This window comes from Culex quinquefasciatus, chromosome 3 (genome assembly GCF_015732765.1).
Source record: "Culex quinquefasciatus strain JHB chromosome 3, VPISU_Cqui_1.0_pri_paternal, whole genome shotgun sequence".
Classification (NCBI taxonomy): Eukaryota; Metazoa; Arthropoda; class Insecta; order Diptera; family Culicidae; genus Culex; species Culex quinquefasciatus.
In genome coordinates, this window is record NC_051863.1 from 186,751,769 (window position 1) to 186,767,299 (window position 15,531).

Sequence of the window (15,531 nt, forward strand, 5' to 3'; positions counted from 1 at the left end):
ACCATTTTCCTCAACTGCTGGTTCTTGGGTTGGTCTTGGCTCCTGGCTGAAGCCCGGTGGTGGCGGTCTCGGCTCCTGGCTGGAACCCGGCCGTGGATGATTCATCTCAGCTCTCTTCCTGGGATCCAACGGCAACGGTGCCAAGTTCGGGACCTGGCGTCGCGGTTGAAGAGGTGGAAAATTTTGCTCCACCAGGGCTGGAGGAGTTCTACGACGCTGAGGCTGATTCTTCGTCGATGCTTGCTGCCGAATTTTCACGAACTCAGCTCTCTTGGGGCACTTTCGGTCGGTTGACGAGTGCTCACCGTTGCAGTTGAGGCACTTCACCAGCGAATCTTGGATGCACTGGGATGTGATGTGCGCATCGGTACCACATTTGGCGCAACGACGCTTCAGGTGGCAGTTCTTACCTCCGTGCCCGAAACCCAGGCAGTTGAAGCATTGTGTGACGTCACGATGCACTGGTCGGTATCGCTCCCACGACACGATAATGTTGAAAACCGCTCGGATTGCCTTCAGCTCAGGAAGCGTCGTCGATCCCTTAGCCAAATGCAGCAGGTAGAGCTGGTCACGGTACTTGATGTCTTTGTTGCGTCGGCTCATTTTGTGCACGGCCAACACATCCAGTTTCAAAACTTTTAGCTCGGCAGCTAATTCCTCCACTGGCATGTCGTACAGACCTCTGACGACGATTTTGTACGGCTTATCCATGACGACATCATGGGTAAAGTACTCCGCCTCGTTTTCGGTCAAGTAATCCTTGACCAGTTGATAGTGCTGCCTGGATTGCACCAGCACCTTAAATCCGTCCTGACACAGACGAATGTTGCCTTGGACTTTCCCAGACTTGATGAGTTCAACCAGCCCCGCTCGAAAGTCGATCGTTGCTGCTGATTGCCGCACATAAAAAGGAGGCAGTTTCTCCTTTCGCTGTTTCACTTCATTCTCCTTTGCTTCCGCTACCTGGTCCTCGTCAGGCAGTCCAGCGAACTTGTTGTTCTTCAAAAGCTGCTCCTCGTGCGATGAAGAGTTCTCCTCCTCCTCATCCATCGGTACAGTACCGTCGCTCTTTTTCGTCTTTTTGCTGTTCGATGTCACTTCCAAAAGCACCTTCCTTTTGGAAATCCCCGGTTTTTGGCCATCAGTTGAGGCCTCAACCTTCCTTTGGAAATTCCCACTTTTTTGCCTGCTTGAGCCGCAGGTAGGGCAATATTGCCGGCGTTTTGCGCCGGGACGCGACGAGTCATGTTGATTCAGACAACCTTCACCAACGAATGCTCGGATAACAATGAGGAAACAACCTAGTACTACGTTTTGTTCAGAAACTCAAGCCGAACATTTTGCTACAAAAAGCTCATGAAAAGATGATTTCTATAAAAAGTTATATAACAAATACTATTACAAAAATAAAAAAAAGTGCAAAAAAAGTTTAAACACCTTTCGAACATTCAACATAAATAAAGCTATTTGTTGAAAAATCACCATAAGTCCAGTCTCCCAATTCCAAATAGACATTCTTGACTGATTGAAAAATAAATTTTGATTGAATGTAAAGTTCACTAACCATTTAGTTTAAAAGTTTATATAACTCTGGAAATTCTATATAAAACTTATCGAAACTTAATTTTGGGTATAACAACGTTTTGGGGGTCTTTGTATCGATAGAATAGATTTTTCGTTGGAATTTCGTACCAACCCGGAATTACGCCATCGGGGAATCCGCCGGAATCTGAAATCCGCCAGAATCTGAAATCCGCCGGAATCTGAACCGGCGGATTCCCCGATGACGTAATTCCGGGTTGGTACGAAATTCCAACGAAAAATCTATTCTATCGATACAAAGACCCCTAAAACGGTATTATACCCACTCCAAAACGTTTATTTAGCAATTCTATGGTAATATAATGACATTTAGATTGAAAGTTTGAAAAATTAAGTTTAGATAAGTTTTATGTATAATATACAGAGTTATATAAACTTTTATACAAAGTAATTAGTAAACTTTATATTCAATCCATATTATTTTTTTAATCAGTCAAGGATGCCTATTTGGAGTAAGAAGACTGGATTCATGGTGATTTGTCAACAAATAATTTTTTTTATGTTAATATTTCGAAAGGTGTACAAACTTTTTTTTGCACCTTTTTTTGATTTTTGTAATAGTATTTGTTATATATATTTTTATAGAAATCATCTTTTCATGAGCTTTTTGTAGCAAAATGTTCGGCATGAGTTTCTGAACAAAACGTAGTACTAGGTTTCTTCTAAACTACAAATTGTTTACATGTTTCATCACAAAATGTGCATTGTGCCCAAGGGGTGTAAATACTTTTTTACATACTGTAGAAAACATTAATTTTCCTGTTTTGAAACCTTTGCATGGCAATATCTCAACAAGTAAAGGTCGTATCAACAAAGTTCTAAAAAACAAAATATAGAGAATTTTCTCAGTCTTTCAAAAAAAAAATTCAATGGTGAACAAACATGGACACTTATTTTAAAAAAATAATAACTGCGACTATTTTCAAAAAAAAGTTACCTATAAATGGCTATAATTTGAAAATGGTGCATTTTATCAAAATTTCACTATAGTACTATTTGTTTGCAAATTCAAATTTACATAGAAAAATGAAGTTGAAAAAAATTTGCGACAAATATTTCGATTTTTGAAAAAAAATCTGTATTGATTCAAAAATTCATAACTCGGTCAAAGATTTTTTTCACATTCTGTAAATTTCTCAAAGTTGGTATTTGATTTTGGGGACATCAACAGATCAGAAAATAATAATACTAATCACCAAAAAAATAATTACCGTGTATCATTTTTTTTCAGTGCAGTCTTTATCCATACCTACAACATTGCTTAAGACACCAAATCAATCAAAAAATTCCTTCAAAAGATAGATCTAGGGTTTTTTTTCTCAACAATTATTTTCCCACGCAGTTAGCAAAATCTAAACTTAATAACATGTACCCTCCCTGCAAAGGCTTATGAATTGATCTCAGTTGAAAGGTTCTCCAAATCTCTGAATTGTGAATGTAACATCCGGGAGCAGAACTGGTAAAATTTAATAAACACTAATTGAATTGAAAAAAAAGATACAGGTTTTTTTAATTATCGTATATCATTTTTGTATGGACAGCTACCAAAGGCACCAAAAAAGTTTCCGTCGGTATAAAAAAATTCGAATTACCGAAATCTCAGGGAATTGCTCTGTATTAATATTTTTCCTGTGAGCAGTTCTCTCAGATTTCGGTCATTCGTTTTTTTTGTATTTTTTAATCCGGCTGAAACTTTTTTGGTGCCTTCTGTATGCCCAAAGAAGCCATTTTGCATTATTTGTTTGTCCATATAATTTTCCAAACAAACTTGGCAGCTGTCCATACAAAAATGATGTATGAAAATTCAAAAATCTGTATCTTTTGAAGGAATTTTTTGATCGATTTGGTGTCTTCGGCAAAGTTGTAGGTATGGATACGGGCTACACCGAAAAAAAATGATACACGGTAAAAAAAAATGGTGATTTTTTATTTAACTTTATGTCACTTAAACTTGATTTGAAAAAAAAAACACTATTTTTGGTTTTTTTTTATTTTTTATATGTTTTAGAGGACATAAAATGCCAACTTTTCAGAAATTTCCAGGTTGTGCAAAAAATCTTTGAGCGAGTTATGAATTTTTGAATCAATACTGATTTTTTCAAAAAATCGAAATATTGGTCGCAATAATTTTTCAACTTAATTATTCGATGCAAAATCAAATTTGCAATCAAAAAGTACTTTAGTGAAATTTTGATAAACTGCACCGTTTTCAAGTTAAATCCATATTTAGGTGACTTTTTTTAAAATAGTCACAGTTTTTCATTTTTTTAAATAAGTGCACATGTTTGCTCACTTTTGGAAAAAAATATTTTTGAATAGCTGAGAAAATTCTCTATATTTTGCTTTTTTGAACTTTGTTGATACGACCCTTAGTTGCTGAGATATGGCCATGCAAACAACACACCATTTTCTAATGTCGATATCTCAGCAACTAATGGTCCGATTTACAATGTTAAAACATGAAACAATCGTGGAATTTTCCGATCATTTCGAAAAAAAATATTTTCAATTTTTTTTAAACCAAGACTAACATATCAAAAGGGCCAAACATACAATATTACACCCTTTTGAAATGTTAGTCTTTGTTTAAAAATTTCAAAAATATTTTTTTTCAAAAAGATCGGAAAATTTCACGAATGTTTCATATTTTAACATTGAAAATCGGACCATTAGTTGCTGAGATATCGACATTAGAAAATGGTGTGTTGTTTGAGTGAGGCTTAGAAAACATCAATTTTCTTGTTTTTAAACCTTTGCATGGCAATATCTCAGCAACGAAGGGTCGTATCAACAAAGTTCAAAAAAGCAAAATATAGAGAATTTTCTCAGCTTTTCAAAAATATTTTTTCCAAAAGTGAGCAAACATGTGCACTAATTTTAAAAAATGAAAAACTGCGACTATTTTCAAAAAAATCACCTAAATATGGATTTAACTTGAAAACAGTGCAGTTTATCAAAATTTCACTAAAGTACTTTTTGATTGCAAATTTGATTTTGCATCGAAAAATTAAGTAAGTTGAAAAATTTTTGAGACCAATATTTCGATTTTTTTTTAATCAGTACTGATTCGAAAATTCATAACTCGCTCAAAGATTTTTTGCACAACCTGGAAATTTCTGAAAAGTTGGCATTTTATGTCCTCTAAAACATATCAAAAAATGAAAAAAATCAAAAATAGTGTTTTTTTGCAAATCAAGTTTTAGTGATAAAAATTTAAATAAAAAATCACCAAATTTTTTTTACCGTGTGTCATTTTTTTCCATTGTAGTCCGTATCCATACCTACAACTTTGCCGAAGACACCAAATCGATCAAAAAATTCCTTCAAAAGATACAGATTTTTGAATTTTCACATATCATTTTGTTTGGACAGCTGCCAAATTTGTATGGAAAATTATATGGACAAACTAATGATGCAAAATGGCTTCTTTGGGCATACCGAAGGCACCATAAAAGTTTCAGCCGGATTAAAAAATACAAAAATTAAAATTGAAGAAAAAAGACCGATTTCGTAGAGAATTGCTCCTGTTTAAAAAAGACTCAAATTTGAGCAACAGCTTTGTACATCAATCACATTGATGTAAATAAACTAAATACAACTTAAAAATTAAATAATTCTGGAATTCAGGTTCAACCAAACGAGAACAGGGTGAACGTGAAGCGCCAAAGCGCACGACCTTACCGATTCACCCCTCCCACGAGCCGAAACCCCACAAAATCCGTACCGACGTGCTGTTCAGTGGAACACTCTGTTCCCAGTTACGTTACATCACTGCCACAACGCCTCATTACAAACTGGCTGGATTTTCTGTGTTTCCTGCTTTTCATCGAATTTTCATTTGCTTTGTTTTCTTTCCAGTATGTTTACGTTTGTTGTGACAACAGAAGATTGAAAAATGACAAAAATCATTTTTTATGAATTTTAAAGGAAAAGTTTGAAATTTTAAACAAAATCAAAAAGTAAATTAAATTTTAAGTAATTATGACAACAACTTCGGATTTTCCCATTTCCCACCGTCTCAACTATATTCCTAAAGTGCGTCAAACGCCCTTCCTGAAACGAGAACCCGTCGCCAGACTGCGAGGGCTGGCTTTACATAATTGGCTTTACCTTGCAACTTGGAGAGACAATGGCCAATTGGTTCTGGTCGTGTGACGTCAAGTTCGAAGCAAATAAAAACGAATACTGAGAAAAAAAATCTTAGACTTCTAAAAAATATCTTTTAAAATTGAATCTAAAACCCCAGACTGTGTTATTTTGATGAAAACAAAACATAAACTTTTTAGTCATTTTAAAATGATCGTCAAGAATCCCACAATTCTTCCTTCTTGAGAAGTGTGAATGTCTTTGGTGAGCAAACGTTTACCTTATGCAATGTTTTTCCTTCGTTTGATGTTGCTCATAAAACCAGGCGATAATTAACACGTTTCTTTAAAAACATTTCGCAAAGTTTGAAGAAGCCCCATAAGTCAAAGGCTGGCTGGGTATTTCTTCTGTGAACTTTTCGTCACAATTTTGAAAAGACCAAAGTTTCTACCTACTCCCCTAGACGGAGAAAAGTTGATTGAAAGGGTTGGGAAATCTTTCAAGTGGGGAATTTTTGTGAACTCAACACCTTCACCTTAAAATGACGATATTCATTTGAAAACAGTTTTTTTTAACATTCTCCAAAATATAACGTCAAACTTATTCCTAATTTGTACTCACTTGTACGAAAATTTCCTCTTCCTGCTACCGCCACCCCCGCCATCATTCTCGCTGCCCCCTCCATCCGTGTCTGTGTGCTGACTGTGCAGCTGGTGATGATGATGCTGATGGTGGTGCTGGTGATAATGATGCTGATCTCCCGGCTGATGAGCCACGGCGGCTGTGCCCACCACCGAACTGCTGCCCTGCATCGGGTCCAGCGAGACCACCGAGGAGGCTGTCGTCGCCGTCAGGTGCTCATTTCCGGCGGTACTTGCACTGCAATTTTAGAATATTTACGGAAATTCAACCATCAATAGAAATATCAAAAGGTACGGAAAAATCGTGTGAGATAATAATGACAAAATAAAACAAATCCCTTTTACAACAAAATTCAACGTGAAGGTTGTTTATAAATTATTCAAAGTTATCCAAAGGGCATCGATTAACGCTCGAAGGGATGATTAGTGTGATTAAAATTATATATTGTGCCTTAATCCCGAATATGTATTAATACCAAGCCTCTCTTGCAGATATTGGCATTTTTTAAAAAATAAACATTTTTTGATTTCATTATCAACTTTCAAATATTTTTAAACACGAAAATGACGATTGTTTAAATTTAAAGAGTATGTTAAGAACCTTTAAAATATATTACATGTTTTGTATTTTGGTCAAAATTTTACGGACAATTTTTTAAAGAATTTCGATAGAATAGAATATTCTTGAATCTGTATCTTGAGAACGGAATTTCGGCAGAATTAGGAGTTATTTCTCATTTTTACACAAAAACATCGATTTGCACAAAAACTTTATTTTTGACTTTATTTTTATTGATCAATAAAATCTATTGAGTTGTGTCATAGCAAGAGCAAACAATATTTGCCGTTTTAAAAAAAAAAATTAAAAACCTTAAAAAAACCGTCTAAATTTTTTTTTAAACTCCAGCATCCCGGTACAAAAATCCAATTCATCATTCTCCATACCGATCAGAATTCCTAGCAAGCAATTTTTAAAATAAATTTTATGAAGTTTTTTTTTTGAGTGTTGCATTGTTGCAATTTTAGGCAATATTTAGGTTTTTTCCCAAGGTAAATCATAGAAGTTCAAGTAATTATTGTTTTACGAACAAAAAGTTTTGAAAAAAGTACTTTTTGCGTTTTTCTTTGTTTCGTCGTCCGAGTCTGTCACTGGTGACCATGAACGGCCATGATCGACGACGACCAACTTTTTCAAAACTTTTTTTCGTAAAATCGCGATAACCCGTGATGTTTATGAGCAAAACCCTCATGTTATATATCAAAATTTTTGTTATTGTCTGCTCTACAACTTTTTAGAACATTCTTACACTCTAAAAAATAGCCCGGCAAAGTTAGAAAAAAAACACGAAATTTTAAAATTAAAAATTTGTTCTAAATGAAAAATGACCCTTCTGGGTCAATGTAGATTCGAAAAGTACATTAAATTTCCCATAAAATGACATGTTCCAAAAAAATTTACACCTAAGTAACGGAAAATAGCATAGTTTAAAAAAAATCGTTTTAAGTTCGATGAAAAATACGTTTTTTCGGAATTTCGAGTATGCCATCAAATTAAGCGTCTTATTTTACATAAAAGTCTCTTTGACACCAAATTTCTATCTCATCACCGTTTCAGACTGCAAATCATTGAAAAACACTTCTTTTTTCGCATGTTCAAAAATTGAAGGGGTCGTACAGCCCCTCCGTAACGAGATATCAAATAACGGACCTCGGATTCGTGATCAGGGACAAAAGTTACCCCTTAGTATAAAGTTTCACGCAAATCGAAGAGGGGTCGGGGCAACTTTTCTCGATTTCGTGTGAGTTGGTAGAGAATAACCCTTTATAATTGAATCCTAGCAAACTCCTCAGATCCCTCAGAAAACCTTAGTTAAAGCCTACTCAGATGTTTTGAAAAATAAGACATTTCATATGTTTTAAGCGTCTTATGCCTAACAGGTTTTATTCTTCGTCTGGCCATCGATGTTACGGAGATGGTTTTCAAAAATGTCGATGAAGAAATAATTGATATTGGAAATATGTAATTTAAACAAATTAATTTTATTTCTCGAAATGTGTGGCTCAATTTCAGCTGCGGATTTTTATCGATGAAAAGGAGGGAGATAGAACCACAAAAGTCAACTCACTTCATCAAAAATAATTCTTATGTAATTGTAGTTTACCATGCAAAACAAAAATTTATTGCAATGCTTAAAAAAAATCATTTTTTGTTTTGAATTTCCATTGCTATGCTAATTATATCCAAAATGCAGCTTAGATGTGAGTTTTCATCAAATTGTAGTCAAATTTATAGCATTTTCTATTTTATTTTTTCTGCCAAGATGGCGGTCGACCACATTCAATCTGACCACGCGTCTAGCGCCATATTTATGCATTGCTATTTGGCCGCGATAAAAACATTAATAGGACCTTATGGTTTTAAGTAAGCTTTTTGCTTGCCTTATGGCATAACTCTCTTGGTTTAGCATGACATTGTTGGCTTTTATTGACACCAGGTTTTATGTCCGAGGCAAAAAAAACCTTGTAATCGGCCCTTGCTTTAAAATTATTACTTGGGATGGTTGTTTTTTCGAAAAAGTCAGTTTTTTTTGATAAATTTATCTAAGAAACTCAGAAATGATTTACAACCATAATTTTTGCCCTGGAGGCCAATAAGACGGCACTTTTTAGTCTAATATTTCATCACCCCAATACTTGTTGGGACAATTATGCCTAGAAGTTCAACGATGGGACAAGCAGACTTGGTGTTGTTTTCAATGATTTTCTGAACAAAGTACTAGATTTTATGAGTTTTTCTGAAAGTATACGTAAAACTAAACTGATAATGATAAAAAGGCAGTATAGTCCATGCAATTCCCTAACTTCACCAACAGCATTTTTAATGTTATTTTTACCTCAAACAAACAAATGCTAAAAGTTGCAGCCAAATCGGAGCAACTCGATACGTGACACATTGATAAAAACTCGCTCTTTCGCCCCATTTGAAAAGGACCAAACAATGTTACAGTTTGTAAAAAAAAGTATTTACACCCCATGGGCACTATGCACTGTTTTGTGATAAAACATGTAAGAATTTAAAGTTTGACAGAAACCTAGTACTGCGATTTGTTCAGAAACTCATGCCGAACATTTTGCTACAAAAAGCTCATGAAAAGATGTTTTCTATAGAAAGTTATATAACAAATACTATTACAAAAATCAAAAAATCTTCAAAAAAAGTTTGTACACCTTTCGAAAAATTAACATAAATAAAGTTATTTGTTGACAAATCACCATAAATCCAGTCTCCCAACTCCAAATAGGCATTCTTGACAGATTAAAAAAATAATTTGGAATGAATATAAAGTTTACTTATGACTTAGTATAAATGTTTACATAACTCTGGAAATTCTTTATAAAACTTATCTATACTTAATTTTGCAAACTTTCAATTTAACTAAATGTCAATATATTACCATAGAATTGCTAAATAAACATTCTGGAGTGGGTATAACACCGTTTTGGGGGTATTTGTATCGATAAAATAGATTTTTCGTTGGAATTTCGTACCAACCCGCAATTACGTCGTCGGAAAATCCGCCGGCATCCGAACCGGTCCACAATTCACAAGTCAACCTATGTGGCATCGGAAAGGGCATAAAATTTCCGATCTTTTGATACCCAGACATCTAGGTTTTCTATAAAACCCACGTGGGCAAACAGTAAGTTTGATCCACGAGAGCAAAAATTACAAAAGTCCATACATTTTTTGGCAGATTGCTCTAACGAAACCATAACAACGTTTTTGCCTAGGTATTTAAAAACGTGAGTTTTATAGAAAACCTAGAGTTGTTTATTTAGCAATTTTGTGGTAATATATTGACATTTAGTTAAATTGAAAGTTTGCAAAATTAAGTTTAGACTTCTATACTAAGTAATTAGTAAACTTTATAATCAATCTACATTATTTTTTTAATCAGCCAAGGATGCCTATTTGGAGTTGGGAGACTGGATTTATGGTGATTTGTCAACAAATAAATTTATTTATGTTGATTTTTCGAAAGGTGTACAAACTTTTTTTGCACCTTTTTTTATTTTTGTAATAGTATTTGTTATATAACTTTTTAGAGAAAACATCTTTTCATGAGCTTTTTGTAGCAAAATGTTCGGCATGAGTTTTTAAACTAAACGTAGTACTAGGTTTCTGTCAAACTTTAAATTGTTTACAAAATGTGCAAAGTGCCCAAGGGGTGTAAATACTTTTTTTACATACTGTACGTATGTTTCACTTTTTGACATTTTTGAAGAACATTTTTTCCTGTTTCTTTTTTTGGTTTGTGGCTGTATTTCAGCACCTAGATGTCAAACCTTCAAAATTTCTTAGACTAGTAGAAAAAAAAATATGAATTCCTCAAAAAAACAATCATTATTGGGCAACCTTGGATATTATTAAAAAACAAAACCGCAAATTTGCACAATTTGCTCAAAATCCAAATTATTACTTTGCCGGTGATCGTGCCGTAACGATATCGTAGTATCCATTCAGATGCTGATGATGCTGCTGCTGCTGATGCTGATGATGGTGATAGTTCTGCATCAGACTACCCGTACTTAGCACAGCCCCCGACGCCGACGAGTGGCTCGTAATATCACTGGCCACCATCGTGGTTCCCCCACCACTACCGATGCTAGTCACCAACGTGTTGGATCCCGGCGAGGTCACAATGGACACGCCCAGCTCGGTCAGCTGGTGCGGCTTGAGCTCTTCCAACGTCAGGAACTCACGCTCTTCTTCCGGCACTTGCAGCAGATTATTGTACGGCAGATCCTGGAGCGAAAAGTTCCGCGCCACCATACTGTTAAGGGCGGACCTGGGAGGGTTTTCTTCGTTTTCCTTCGCTTGTTTTCTTTTTTTTACAGTTTAGAATCACTTATGGGTTTTGAGGTAGCAAAAGTCCCCCCTTATTAAAAACACTTGAACCGGATGATCACTGATTGACTGACATTATCATTTGAAAACGATATTTCACTGCAGGGTAGGGCGTTAAGTCTATGATACCAACTTTGCTTGATGAGCAATGACGATACTAATCTTTTCTGGTTGATGATATTCAAGCTATGACTGTTCAACAAATCACTTGAATTATGTTCATATTTATACAAAGATATTAATGTCTTGAAAATTATTGCAATTCAGCTTCAATGTTAGGTTAAAATCAACCAAATGCCTTGTTTCAAGTCCCAAACCATCCGAATGACGCACTGACACTGGCTTGACAATGTTTCACTAGACTAATTTGATTATGCAATTCCTGTGTTTTAGTGTTTTGTTTTGTCGTGTCTAATTTTACCACTGTATAATTCCATCAACCAGAATAGTACCGACGGATTTCTTCAAACACACTATTTACAAACAGTTTTTTTTTTCTATTTACTAACAATGTTTCTTCTGCTCCTTTCCACAAACACCAAACGCCCCCCACTAGTATCACTTTAATCCAAAATTAATCCTCACTGTAGTACATTTATCCTGTGCGCGACTTAATCCCGAACCCGAATCGAAGTGGTGTTCCTGTCCTGAGCGCTCGCTCACATCCTTTCGCGTCGAAATCCCGCGACCGACTGTGGCCAAACCGTGGTCTGCGGCGTGTCAAATAGGCGCTTTTCCTGCTCTTCGGTGGAAGAAAAACCAGGAGCATTTCCAGCAAACAGGAGAAATGCTCCTGCTCGACTGAGAGAGAGTGAGTAAAAAAGTAATTTTTTTTTTTGTTCTAAGGAGCACGAATGGTTAACGTCATTGTTGAGCGGAAAATCCTGTTATGGCATTGGCAAACTTTTTTTTTTAATGTTGCCTAAGCATTTCATGAATGGGAGGATAGTTTTTCAGCCTGACTCGTCAAACAGGTCCAATGTGCCGATCTTTAAAAAAGTTCTATTATAAAAATTTGTAACATTTGGAAAATCTCTGGATATTTTTTATTGAACTTTATATAAACGAAATTTTAAAAATTTAATGTGAAAATTTGGCAACAAATGTTCATTTGTGTAACACATACGTACTGAAAACAATTGAGAAATTTGGTAATGGAATACGTCGATCGATTTTACGTCCAATTTTCTTCATCAGCCGTGGTAGATATAAAAAAAACTGTGTTTTAGAGATTTTTCGATTGAAAAATTTGAACAATTTAGAAATTGATAATGCTTTTATAAAATGAAAAAAACATAAATCTGTTTTATAAAATTAAAAAATTTCTTCTATAGCTCCAAATTTGAAATGATACATGATTTTCTCCATCTGACATCGTTGACCTACATAGTGACTCACTATAAACCATTACCGATTTGTGGTTCCAAAGATGTTGCAATTTAAAAAGGAGGGTTTTAACTATTTTTGTAAAATTGGCGAAACTTGGTGGTCTGCATTGGATTATGATCGAGATTGACAAATTTGAAAATGAACACAAAATAATGATTTTGACAAAAGTTAGCCTTTCATTTTTATTAGATTGCATATTTGGATATTTATGCAAGCAGTTTGGTGGTCACTCAAATCAATGTACAGTAGGGTGTCCAGAATATGCGATTCTTTTTCAGAACCTCACTCCACAAGCTGAATATTGGGAGCTTTTAGGTCACTGAGCCAAATTTGAGAAACAAAATTGGTCCTCATTGACACTCAAGGGTGAAGTTCAAAAGAAAAAAATAAAAAATGTATATAGAAACTTATTTTTCAACGACTAAATCAAAAACTGGTGCAGTTTCTATTCAAATATTCTTAAAAGTTTGAATCTCATAGGAAATTTGATGTTCAATAACATTGCCGAACAGACGAATGATGTAGAACTTGTTCCTGAAAAGTTATAAGTGATTTAAAAAGTATGTTTTGTATAAAAATCATTTTTTTCATCAACTTAAAAAAAATCAACAAAGAAAATTTCTGCTTTTTGGGCACCCTAATGTACAGAGTTAGAGTAAGGTCATTCATTGACATTTGACTGAAATTTTATGTAGATGTGACCCTTTAATTTATGTTTACAGATATTTTTAAACTTAACACATTTTTTAATCAACTTTTCACAACAAATAGGAATTAACAAAACTATTATGTTTTATTTTAAGAAGTGTTAAGGATTTTGGACAACATAACATAACATAGTCAGATTTAGAATTGTATCTTCAATGATATATAAAAAAGATATATTTCAAGTAAAATTGACCTTATCCTGTCCGTTTAAAAAAATAAAAGAGTTTCATAGCTCATACAAATTTGTCAAAAATAACCACTCACACTCAAAGTCAACAGATATTTTTTTAACCTTATCAAATTGCTCGTTAAGTTTAGATGAAATTCAAATAATTGTGGAAATGCCATATTTTTTTCCCACACCATAACTTTCCCATTCCCATTTATGAAAATTAATTTGAAGAATAATATTTTGATTGTCCTTAAAACTGAAACAAAAATCAAATCTGATCAAATACATGCAAACACGTTTTAAAGAAATTCTAAATGTTGTATCCTTGTACCAAATCTTGATGAATGAAGACTTGGAATAAGAAACCATTTGAATTAGGAATAATTCAAATCTGAATATTATGTTGTTTCATAAATATGAAATAGATGTACTTTAACAAAAAAGTTAAAACTCATCAGATGATTGTGATTAACACCTCAAACCACCAAGCTTGGAAGAGTGACTTTTTATGAGAAATTTACACTTTTAAATGCCAAATATGAAATTCAAAAATATATATGTATTTAAAATGCAAAAAGTATCAACAAATGCAAATCTACAAAAATCATTTTCCGACCTTATTTTATCACTTCCATAAAATGGGTCATTTGAAAAAAAAAAATCCGCATATCTTTTCTTGGATTATTACAGTCTCTAACATGGTCTTTAAGCAATTTTGAAAGGAAAACAATTCAAATTAATTGTAACTTAAAGAAGAAGGGCGATATACATTTTATTTAAAGTTTTAGATTTTTTTCTTTGAAGACAATTGTAAACTCGTGAATACAAAGAGACGAGTTGTTCCTTTTAATTCCGCTATATATTTTAATATCTTGACAGATACGTATTTCGTCTACTACTTGCAGACTTCATCAGTGTTCTGTTCTCGACTGAAGGTTCATCGCTGGTGTATCCATATTTGTAGTTACTGTAGGTACTACCTCCTCGTTCTTCTTTTGTGCCTGTATAGGTAACAGCTTAAACAGCCACGTTGAGCCGTTACCTGAATCCTTGTTGAGTAAACGTTTGTTGCCTGCCTTGAAGATTTCCAAACTTTCAGCGACAGCCAGCTTCGATGGGTTAGTGATGTGTCTTAAGATGACCGCGTCGCTAGCTGTGATGTTATGTTTTTCCTCGATGATGTGTTCGGTTACTGCTGACTTGAAATGGGGGACAAATCCTTTCCGTTTTTCCTCCATGGCAATTTTGACATATGTGTGTATATGCTCATCCAACCTGGTTTGCAGCAATCTCTTAGTTTGTCCAATGTAGCTCATATCACAGTGGCCGCAGGATACCTCGTAGATGCCGGGTTTGCCTAAAGTCGGTATGGGGTCTTTCGTTGAACCTAAGATGGATTCCAACTGGCTGTTTCTACTGCTGAACACTAAATCGATGCCAAATTTAGCCAGTTTTTGTCGTAATGGGCGTGTTATCCTGTAGTCGAATTCTACTGCTACTCTTCGCAGTGGCTCTGCTGATGGCGTAAGGGTTGTGAGTGAAGTTCTGTGCAGTTTTCTTTCCTTCTTATCGATGATTGCTTGGATAGTTGTTCTGCTGTAACCGTTGATTTCCGCTGTTTCAAATATGTACTCCAATTCTTTCTGTTTTCCTGCTTCGCTGAGGGGTAAAGTTGTCATCCTATGTATAAAATAATGATATGCTGCCATCTTATGTTGGAATGAATGGTTTGACGTGGCTGGGATTGTTCTTCTGGTGTTTGTTGGCTTCCTGTAGATCTCGAAAGAAAACGGCATCTACGAGGTATCCTGCGGCCACTGTGATATGAGCTACATTGGACAAACTAAGAGATTGCTGCAAACCAGGTTGGATGAGCATATACACACATATGTCAAAATTGCCATGGAGGAAAAACGGAAAGGATTTGTCCCCATTTCAAGTCAGCAGTAACCGAACACATCATCGAGGAAAAACATAACATCACAGCTAGCGACGCGGTCATCTTAAGACACATCACTAACCCA

At 34.9% G+C, this 15,531-nt stretch overlaps 1 protein-coding gene across 4 annotated transcripts in view; it reads right to left on the reverse strand.

Annotated features, from left to right (window-relative positions):
- The window catches only part of LOC6048051 (protein cycle), a 50,759-nt gene that overhangs the window by 8,128 nt on the left and 27,100 nt on the right, over positions 1 to 15,531 (reverse strand). For 2 of the 4 annotated variants that reach the window (XM_038263117.1, XM_038263116.1), the window contains one exon: positions 6,310 to 6,567. In XM_038263117.1, the coding sequence (XP_038119045.1) occupies positions 6,310 to 6,567 (258 nt within the window). Of the gene's footprint in view, positions 1 to 6,309; positions 6,568 to 10,810; positions 11,426 to 15,531 lie in introns of those variants that run through there. The other 2 variants (XM_038263115.1, XM_038263114.1) reach the window with 2 other exon arrangements.